The 10,558-nt window shown below is 42.3% G+C and overlaps 1 protein-coding gene across 1 annotated transcript; it reads left to right on the top strand.

Annotated features, from left to right (window-relative positions):
• The first annotated feature begins 331 nt into the window (after window positions 1-331).
• Window positions 332-10,031, top strand: LOC139380406 (CLN5 intracellular trafficking protein). Its single transcript, XM_071123057.1, has 4 exons — window positions 332-515; window positions 779-953; window positions 3,125-3,350; window positions 3,980-10,031. The coding sequence occupies exons 1-4, from the start codon at window positions 412-414 to the stop codon at window positions 4,465-4,467; spliced, it is 993 nt and encodes a 330-aa protein (XP_070979158.1). The 5' UTR covers window positions 332-411; the 3' UTR covers window positions 4,468-10,031.
• The last annotated feature ends 527 nt before the right edge of the window (window positions 10,032-10,558 follow it).

Raw genomic sequence — 10,558 nt, 5'->3', positions numbered from 1 at the left:
AGGGATGGAACATAAGTCACAGACAATTGAGGTTGTGGTGGCAGCTGCAGAGGTGTATTTGGGTGTTCGAGACCTGACGTCAGAGTAGTTACAGGGTGTGATAAGTAGTGCTGCCCCATCCTTTCTGGCTGTCTGTCTGAGGCAGGACTAAATAGATTTACATAGTGGAGTAGGGTTGTGGGGTTTTAGTGAGAGTAGGGTTAGATGGTAGGGTATTCGTTAATTAATAAATGTTTTATTATATTTTTTTCAAGCAAAGTATACTCCAGTCTAGTAGGTGGCGGTACTGCAACATTTATTGAATGCCAAACGCCGATAAACCTCGTCGAAGAAGAGGAAGAAGAAGCCCGCAACACGGAAGTACGTGGGAAACGTCTGCTGGTCTTCTGCGGTTAAAATAAGTGTCTTGAGATGAGACCAACGGTGGTTTTGACGTGTTCATTCCTATTTTACAATTTGGAGATTGTACATTCCCGAGGTGACGATGGAAAGCAAGAATGGCCGATTCCTTACAGGTAGTTATGGCAAATGTTCAATTCTAAGAGGTTAAATAAAAGTAAGACAGCTGCTGCTATCCATGTTTAGCCAAAGTTGAGCTGTCTTCGACAACATGTCATGTGATACCTGTCTAGCTAAGAAAAAGTTTTTTACAAGACCTGTCAGTGTAGGCAGGTGAAAGGGGTTAGTTACAATAATCTTTGGTGTAGACCTATATTTTCTAACCACTAACTCGCTACCAATCCAACCCTCTGTCACAAACTGTAATTGACATTGACAGGCGATTTGATTGTCGTCCCGCTGCGGACTCGTACTGTGAAGCCATGTTCCCCTTCTGCCCCACCGGCGACAGGGATGGCCGGATCCCCTACATGAATAACTGGGATGTCATCTCGGTATTTCGACTGCAAGCTCCAGTGTGGGAGTTTAAATATGGATCATTGCTGGGGAAAATGGTAAGTAGTGTGTTTCGTTTTTTGGGGGAAGTTGCACAGCTGTCATACTGTGTGTGTGTGACTCACACCAGGGTTTCTGTTAGCTGGTAAAAACGCTTTTTTTTTTTTTTTTTACAAATAAATACAATTGGCATTGTCTGATTTGTTCAGGACAAAAAAAGAAAATGCGAAATAATGCTTTTTAGCCTATTCATTGATACATATCAGTTGATGGAAATATACTTAACAAAAATATAAACTCAACATGTGAAGTGCCGGTCCCATGAGTTGAAATAAAAGATCACAGAAGTGTTTCATGTGCACAACAAGCTTATTTCTCATTTTGTGCACAAATTAATTTACATCCCTGTTAGTGAGCATTTCTCCTTAGCCAAGATAATCCCCTCACCTGACAGGTGTGGTATCAATAAGCTGATTAAACAGCATGATCATTACACAGGTGCGCCTTGTGCTGGGGGACAATAAAAGGCCACTATAAAATGTCCAGTCTTGTCACACAACACAATGCCACAGATGTATAATGTTTGCTGGAGCGTTCATTTGGCATGTTGACTTCAGGAATGTCCACCAGCGCTGTTGCCAGATAATTTAATGTTCATTTCGCTACCATAAGCCGCCTCCGTCGTTTTAGAGAATTTGGCAGTACGTCCAACCGGCCTCACAACGTGCAACCATGCCAGCCCAGGACCTCCACATCCGACTTCTTCACCTGACCAATAGAATAGGTCAATATTTCTACTATGGGGGATAGTAGATTGACATCGGCTCATAGGCGGCGTGTACATAAGGTTAGGGGAAGCTTTCCCTAAGTAAATTGCGAAAATTATAGCCTACTCCTGTCTATACAGAAATAAATGAAACCATTCAAAATAGACTACTATTTTTCAAGGATTGATCATTAGCTTCCCCTAGCCTTATAATTATTATTATTTTTTTAAATATATATATATATATATATAAATATAATTGTGGATTTTTTTAAAAATCGCATTGCCTATAGTCGGAAGGAAAGGCAGCAATTGCGCATGGGCAGATACCAGTTGTCGAGTTGCAACTGTCAGTGAAAAGTAGAGGCCCAGCCAGGCATATTGCTATATTTCTAATTTGTATCGCAGGAAAACACACAGTAGTTTGGAAAGCAAATGGTTATTACTGTAACGAGAAGACAATGAAAATACTCATGTAATTTTGTTATAAAAATTCAACCTATTTGAGCAAACAACATCTTACTGGCACCAGCGGGGAGCATTGGCCATAACCCCGGTGAGTGCGCATATACACTTCATCATTGTTGGGTCAGTGCCGTTTTAAGTTTGTTTTTGGACAATCTTTTTCTTCCCCAGTTTAGTTGGATGTCATTCTATTTGTGTATCCCCTTCTTGTAGGCCTATTATATGGACAATGTCGTTTTTAAATATATTTTTGTCAGAGTTGGCTACCCTGTAATTTGTCCTATTAAAAAAATATTCTGCAGATGTCTCCAGTCATATACAAAGTGTAGTATATAATGGGTTTATCCTGTGCTCAGCCAACCAGGTCTCAGCCATGCATTGAATGGTCTTTTTTGCAAACAGTGAGTTCTTGTTAGCCTAAATGATGACTATCCAATCTACTCATCACATTACCAATAGTAATTGCAGATGCATGGAATGCTTTATTATAAATGTGCATGTTTGAACATTTGCTTGCCCAAACTTGAAACTCAAACACCGACTATGCATAGGCTAGTGATTTTGCTTTTCATTACTCATCTTGTTGGCTGACTTGATGTGTTCTGTTAAAATAATCTTAACTAGGCAAGTCAGTTATGAACAAATTCTTATTTTCAATGACAGCCTACCAGGGAACAATGGGTTAACTGCCTTGTTCAGGGGCAGAAAGACAGATTTTTACCTTATCGAATCCCCGAGCTTACCCTGAAACCTTTCGGTTACTAGTCCAACGCCCTAACCACTAGGCTACCTGCCGCCCCAATTACTATCATCTAAATGTGATTTCTGTCATTCTGGGCACCGTTGGGTGGACGCCCTAATCAGGTTACACACCCAATGCAGTAAATTTCTCATGTCTGGTAAATTTAAATGTCTGCCACTACATTTTGTATAACACACACACGCACAGATTCCTGGTGCATTACAAATCTCTAACTGATTTGATTCTCTCACTCCTAGCATATCATGCATGATGCCATTGGGTTCAGCAGTGCTGAAACGGGGAGAAACTACACCATGGAGTGGTATGAACTCTTCCAGCTGGGCAACTGCACCTTCCCTCACCTGAGACGTGAGACTAACAACCCCTTCTGGTGCAACCAGGGAGCTGCATGCTTCTTTGAGGGGATTGATGACATCCACTGGTCTGAGAATGGTACCTTGGAGAAAGTGGGAGAGATCTCAGGTAACAAGACTGAGCAGGCCAAGGGCAATGTGAAATCTGGTAGTATTGTCTTTTGGCAGCCTGGTTGATCCTTTAGGATCGGCAGGTAGCCTGGTGGTTAAAGAGCGGCTAGTAGCCTAACGGTTAAGAGCTAATCGCCGAGTCGACTAGGTGAAAAATCTATCGATGTGCCCTGAGATTAACCCTAATTACTCTGAGTGTCTGCTAAATGTAAAAATGAGGGTGATGCACTTAACTTTGTTTAATAACTTTGCCTGTCCTCACTACTATGCGTTGCTGAAGACCAGACTTTGACAAAGTCAACAAATAACTCCTCAATGGGGTTGGAATGTTAGGTGTAACCATCACCATATTGATTCCTTTAGATCTGCAATCACTGAAGGGGTAGGGCTTGTGGTTGCATTCAGACCGAGGCCATCTCTTTAGAAATGTTTTTTTATAGTGAGCTTGTGGTTCAAAACACTCCTTTTACAGGGCTTAATGAAAAACACAGGTTTGACACCTGTTGCCCATTGTGAACACATGGATTATAGGTGAATGCAGCATGAATTACTTATTGTGCATGTTAGTTTTGCAAACCCAAACTCCCCTCTGGTATGATAAATAACGATTACGGTCTCTCCTTCTAGGTGGTCAGTTCAACGAGATGGCCTTGTGGGTCCAGGACGACAACCAGACTGGGATTTATTATGAGACGTGGACGGTCCGCTCAGACCCCGGCCCCAACGCCACCGTGTGGTTTGACTCCTACGACTGCTCCCAGTTCGTCCATCGCACCTACAGGTATCTTACGCAACAGCGAGCCAAGCTGTCCAGCCGATTCCAGACCAACTACACTAAGATCTACCTGTACAGTGGGGAGCCGACCTACTTGGGGGATGATGATTCTATCTTCAGGGAGCCTTCTGCGAAGACCCTGGCTGAAGACATCCGCAAGTTCTATCACCCTTTCCGACCACACCAGTCATACATGGACTTTGTCCTCAGTCTCGCGGAGGCTTATCAGAAGGTGGTAGAGGAGAAGAGCTTCTACTTGTACTATAACTTTGAATATTGGCACTTACCCATGAAATCTCCATATGTGCAGATCACATATGAGGAAGTGCCTTTGCCGTAAAGCCACAATTTGTAATTGGTTTTTCAGTTTTTCAGGGGCTGAAAAAAAATGTTACCACTCAGAGGGAGCTATGGATCGAAGAACTATCGTTAATTCATTGAACTGCCATATTAAACTTTGTCACATGTGCCGAATAGATCAACTGTAGACCTTACAGTGAAATGCTTACTTACAAGCCCTTAACCAACAGTTCAAGAAAGAGTTAAGAAAATATTCACCAAAGAAACTAAAGTAAAAAATCATAAGTAACACAAAATAACAACGAGGCTATATACAAGGGGTACTGGTACTGAGTCAATGTGTGGGGGTACAGGTTAGTCAAGGTAATTTGTACATTGAGGTAGGGGTGAAGTGACTATGCATAGATGATAAACCGTGAGTAGCAGCAGTGTACAAAACAAATGGAGTCGGGGTCAATGTAAATAGTCTGGGTGGTCATTTGATTATTTGTTCAGCAGTCTTATAGCTTGGGGGTAGAAGCTGGTAAAGGAGCCTTTTGGTCCTAGACTTGGCGCTCCGGTACCTCTTGCCGTGCGGTAGCAGAGAAAACAGTCTATGACTTGGGTGACTGGAGTCTGACAATTTTTGGGGCTTTCCTCTGACAGCGCCTAGTATATAGGTCCTGTACTGGGCTGTATGCACTATCCTCTGTAGCTCCTTACGGTCAGATGCCGAGCAGTTGCATCACCGCCTGATATGGCAATCGCTCTTTAGCTCGATGCGGATGTTGCCTGTAATCCATGGCTTCTGGTTGGGATATGTACGTACGGTCACTGGCGACGACGTCGTCGATGCACTTATTGATGAAGCGGTTGACTGAGGTGGTATACTCCTCAATGCCATTGGATGAATCCCGGAACATATTCCAGTTTGTGCTACAAAACAGTCCTGTAGCATCCGCGTCATCTGACCACTTCCGTATCGAGAGAGTCACTGATACGTCCTGCTTCAGTTTTTGCTTGTAAGCAGGAATCCAGAACTATTCCATATTGCATCTTTTTAGGTAGAGACAGCGATGCACGAAGTAAACAGCAACAAGTAAGAATGTACATGTTTTGGCCCTGCGACTATCATGTTGGGGCAGTGTAAAGTGCACATGCGCAAATATTTTTGGAGTGCATTTTCTTGCGTTGCGCTCATCTGCAATTCATCCTGCTGCTCGTGGCAATGTCATGTTGTTGAGCCTCTTAACTTTCCATTTGACTGGAATGTAAGTGCAATTTATCAGTATGGGAGTGTTTGTTGAAAATGCGCTGAGAAAGGCCATTGCAAGAAGGGTTTTGCGTAGTTGACAGGATAATAGTGTTGCTATGCACAGTCCTGAGATTCTCATCAGGACTGCATAGCAACACTATCTTGTCAACTATGCAAAACTTTTCGGTCTAGATTCAATCATTTCATGCGTTAACCCACGAATAGCAGATGCATAACAGTTTTTGTTTAGGCAACGTTTGAATAACTGCGTTGGTGCTGTCAAACCCCTGAGTGGCTGCTCTTCTCGTCATTGTCACAAATCCACACTCGTCCTTAAACCCACCAGCGTTAAATTAGAATGAGAAAGTGTAGACTATAGAAATAAAGACATTAACAAAAAAGGATTGACATCAGCCTAATCGAGGTGTAGAATAAAAACAGTGTTCGAACTTGTAAGCTGCACTGTAAATCTACACGCAATAGTGCATAATGACAAAGCAAAAAAACCTTGTCTTTTAAGATACATTTTGAAAATAAGATGCATAAGTATTCAGACCCTTTAATCAGCACTTTGTTGAAGCACCTTTGGCAGCGATTACAGCCTCGTCGTCTTGGGTATCACAGTACAAGCTTGGCACAACTGTATTTGGGGAGTTTCTCCCATTCCTTTAAGAATGATGGAGGTCACAGTGTTCTTGGTCTTTCAATGCTGCAGAAATGTTTTGAACCCTTCCCCAGATCTGTGCCTCGACACAATCCTTTCTCGGAGCTCTACGATGTTATGGCTTTAGAAGCTTCTGATAGGCTAATTGACAATTTGAGTCAATTGGAGATGTACCTGTGGATGTATTTCAAGGCCTACCTTCAAACTCCGTGCCTCTTTGCTTGCCATCATGGGGAAATTAAAAGAAATCAGCCAAGACCTCAGAAAATAAATTGTAGACCTACACAAGTCTGGTTCATCCTTGGGAGCAATTTCCAAACGCCTGAAGGTACCATGTTCATTTGTACAAACAATAGTACACAAGTATTAACACCATGGGACCATGCAGCCATCATACCGCTCAGGAAGGAGATTGTTCATCTCTAGGAGACAGAACGCTACTTCGGTGCGAAAAGTGCAAATCAATCCCAGAACAGCAGCAAAGGACCTTGTGAAGATGCTGGAGGAAACGGGTACAAAAGTATCTACAGTGGGGCAAAAAAGTATTTATACTTATTTTCTACCATAATTTGCAAATAAATTCATTAAAAATCCTACAATGTGATTTTCTGGATTTTTTTCTTCTCATTTTGTCTGTCATAGTTGAAGTGTACCTATGATGAAAATTACAGGCCTCATCTTTTTAAGTGGGAGAACTTGAACAATTGGTGGCTGACTAAATACTTTTTTGCCCCACTGTATATCCACAATGAAACGAGTCCTATATCGACAACCTGAAAGGCCGGTCAGCAAGGAAGAAGCCACTGCTCCAAAACCGCCATAAAAAAGACAGACTACGGTTTGCAACTAAACATGGAGACAAAGATCGTACTTTTTGGAGAAATGTCCTCTGGTCTGATGAAACAAAAATAGAACTGTTTGACCATAATGACCACCATCGTTATGTTTGGAGGGAAAAGGGGAAGGCTTGCAAGCAGAAGAACACCATCCCAACCGTGAAGCACAGGGGTGGCAGCATCATGTTGAGGGGGTGCTTTGCTGCAGGGGGGACTGGTGCACTTCACAAAATAGATGGCATCATGACGAAGGAAAATTATGTGGATATATTGAAGCAACATCTCAAGACATTAGTCTGGAAGTTAAAGCTTGGTCGTAAATGGGTCTTCCAAATGGACAATTGCCCCAAGCATACTTCCAAAGTTGTGGCAAAATGGCTTAAGGACAACAAAGTCGAGGCATTGGCGTGGCCATCACAAAGCCCTGACCTCAATCCCATAGAAAATCTGTGGGCAGAACTGAAAAAGTGTGTGCGAGCAAGGAGGCCTACAAACCTGACTTGGTTACACCAGCTCTGTCAGGAGGAATGGGCCAAAATTCACCCAATTGCTTGTGGAAGGCTACCTGAAACATTTGACCCAAGTTAAACAATTTAAAGCCAATGCTACCAAATACTAATTGAGTGCATGTAAACTTCTGACCCACTGGGAATGTGATGAAAGAAATAAAAGCTGAAATAAATCATTCTTGCTACTATTATTCTGACATTTCACATTCTTAAAATAAAATGGTGATCCTAACTGATCTAAGACAGGGAATTTTTACTAGGATTAAATGTCAGGACTTGTGAAAAACTGAGTTTAAATGTATTTGGCTAAGGAGTATGTAAACTTCCGACTTCAACTGTATCAAAGGCACCTGTTCACCGTCTGCTTTCGCTCGCCTCCAGCACACAGGCACTGTTGGGGCGAGTGACTCTGAATTTACAGTGGCTAGCCGCATGTGAATATTTTTTTTCTTGTTCATTTTGCTTTTTGCCTCATGACTCCTGCTTTGTTAACTAGGAACATTTTTGTTTACCCTACCGTGGGACACACTGTTTGTTCCCACACTCGGGACTCTGACTCTCTATTGGCTGCACTGACTTTTGGCCTCCCATCCTATTCTAACCGCATTGTATTCATGTTACCTGATAATTGCTGTATGATAGGATCCTGTTGCCATCTAATGTCATAAATCAACACTGCAGAGTTCTCCCTGTCCTCTGTCGTGCCTTGATTTGTATTACTGTAGATGATGTCTGGAAATGTGAATGTATACCTTGGCCCATCTACTGTTGCTAGCCCCAATTCTGACTTGTGCTCTGATATGTTTCACTGATTTCTGCTCTCGTAAAAGCCTGGGTTTTCTGCATGTTAAAACTAGAAGCTTATTACCTAAAATGGATTAATTGAAAGTGTGGGTTCACAGCTTCAATCCAGATGTGTTGATCATTACATTACTGAGATGTGGTTAAGAGAGTGTTTTGAATACTGATGTTAAACTTTTTCAGCAAGACAGATCTTCCAAAAGTGGGGGAGTGGCAATCTTTACCAAGGATCACCTTCAGTGCTCGGTTGGCTCCACCAAGTCTGTCACCAAACAATTTGATATGCTGGTTTTAAGCCTTACACTTTCAAATAGCTCTTTGTTGACTGCCTGGTGCCATCAGCACCGGCCTGTACCCTACCTGCCCTAAGCTCTCTCCTGGCCTTTTACGCTAAGTGACCTAAACTGGGACATGCTTAAACCACCTGACCAAGTCCTAAAGCAATGGGACTCCCTAAATCTCTGATTATCACCGATCCCACAAGGTATGACTCCAAACACCCAGATAAGGCTACTCTCCTCGATGTTACCCTCACAAATAATCCTGATGGGTATCAGTCTGGTGTTTTCTGTAATTACCTTAGTGATCACTGTTTTACAGCCTGTGTTTGTAATGGCTGCTCAGTGAAACAACCTGTCCTGATTTGTCATAAACTTTAAAGAGCAAGCCTTCCTCCATGAACTGGCCTCTGTAAATTGGTATAGCTTGATGTGGTTGTTACTGACAAGAAGCACATGGCTGAGCTCTTTAGTCACCACTTCCACAAGTCAGGATTCTTGTTTGACTCCGCTGATCCTAACTTTCCCGTCCAACATTTCCTCATCTCCCACCCTTTCTAATGCGACTAGCCCCGATGCTCCTACAGCGTTTCCCCGGTGGTCACTGAGTCCAAGGTGCTAAAGGAGCTCTTGAAACTTAACCCCAAAAAAACATCTGGGTCAGATGGTTTACACCCTTCTTTAAGATTGCTGCAACAAAAGTGTTGGTGACAGGCAGTGTCAGCCACTACCGCTGGCGAGTGGTGTCAAGAAAAGCAGAGCATCTCTTTATTATGGCCAGACCTCTCCCCATCTTTACAACCATGACAGTTTACAATCTAAGGTAACACCAAGTAATTTAGTCTCTTCAACTTGTTCAACAGCCACACCATTCATTACCAGATTCAGCTGAGGTCTAGAACTTAAGGAATGATTTGTACCAAATACAATGCTCTTAGTTTTAGAGATGTTCAGGACAAGTTTATTACTGGCCACCCATTCCAAAACAGACCAACTCTTTGTTAAGGATTTCAGTGACTTTGGTTGCTGATGCGTATATGTTTGACTCACCAGCAAACATGGACACACATGCTTTGTTTACTGCCAGTGGCAGGTCATTGGTAAAAAGAGAGAAAGCTGTCCTGCGGTACACCACACTTAACATGTTTGACATTAAAGAAAACCCTTTGAGTTCTATTAGACAGATACAGTTGAAGTCGGAAGTTTACATACACCTTAGCCAAATGTTTCACAATTCCCTACATTTAATCCTAGTAAAAAATCCTTGTCTTGGGTTAGTTAGGATCACTTTATTTTAAGAATGTGAAATGTCAGAATAATAGTAGAGATGGATTTATTTCAGCTTTTATTTCTTTCATCACATTCCCAGTGGGTCAGAAGTTTACATACACTCAATTACTATTTGGTAGCATTGCCTTTTAAAATGTTTAACTTGGGTCAAATGTTTCGGGTAGCCTTCCACAAGCTTCCCACAATAAGTTGAAGAATGGCCAAAATTCACCCTTCACAGAGCTGGTGTAACCAAGTCAGGTTTGTAGGCCTCCTTGCTCGCACATGCTTTTTCAGTTCTGCCCACAAATTTTCTATGGGATTGAGGTCAGGGCTTTGTGATGGCCACTCCAACATCTTGTCCTTAAGCCATTTTGCCACAACTTTAGAAGTATGCTTGGGGTTATTGTCCATTTGGAAGACCCATTCAAGACCAAAGCTTTAACTTTCTGACTAACATCTTCCTAACATCTTAATTATCTATGTTACCCAACTAATTCTGATTCATCCGCCCCACCCCCGTGCTTCACGGTTGGGATG

This window comes from Oncorhynchus clarkii, chromosome 22, assembly GCF_045791955.1.
Source record: "Oncorhynchus clarkii lewisi isolate Uvic-CL-2024 chromosome 22, UVic_Ocla_1.0, whole genome shotgun sequence".
NCBI classification, from domain to species: Eukaryota; Metazoa; Chordata; class Actinopteri; order Salmoniformes; family Salmonidae; genus Oncorhynchus; species Oncorhynchus clarkii.
Note: the sequence above shows the minus strand (reverse complement) of the source record. Positions and strands in the feature narration are given on the sequence as shown.

Excerpts from the sequence above, each read along its gene's own strand:
- LOC139380406 (XM_071123057.1), top strand. The coding sequence starts at position 412 with ATGAGACCAACGGTGGTTTTGACGTGTTCATTCCTATTTTACAATTTG. Across the intron at positions 516-778 it reads GAATGGCCGATTCCTTACAG|GCGATTTGATTGTCGTCCCG; the intron begins GTAGTTATGGCA and ends TGACATTGACAG. Across the intron at positions 3,351-3,979 it reads GAAAGTGGGAGAGATCTCAG|GTGGTCAGTTCAACGAGATG; the intron begins GTAACAAGACTG and ends CTCTCCTTCTAG.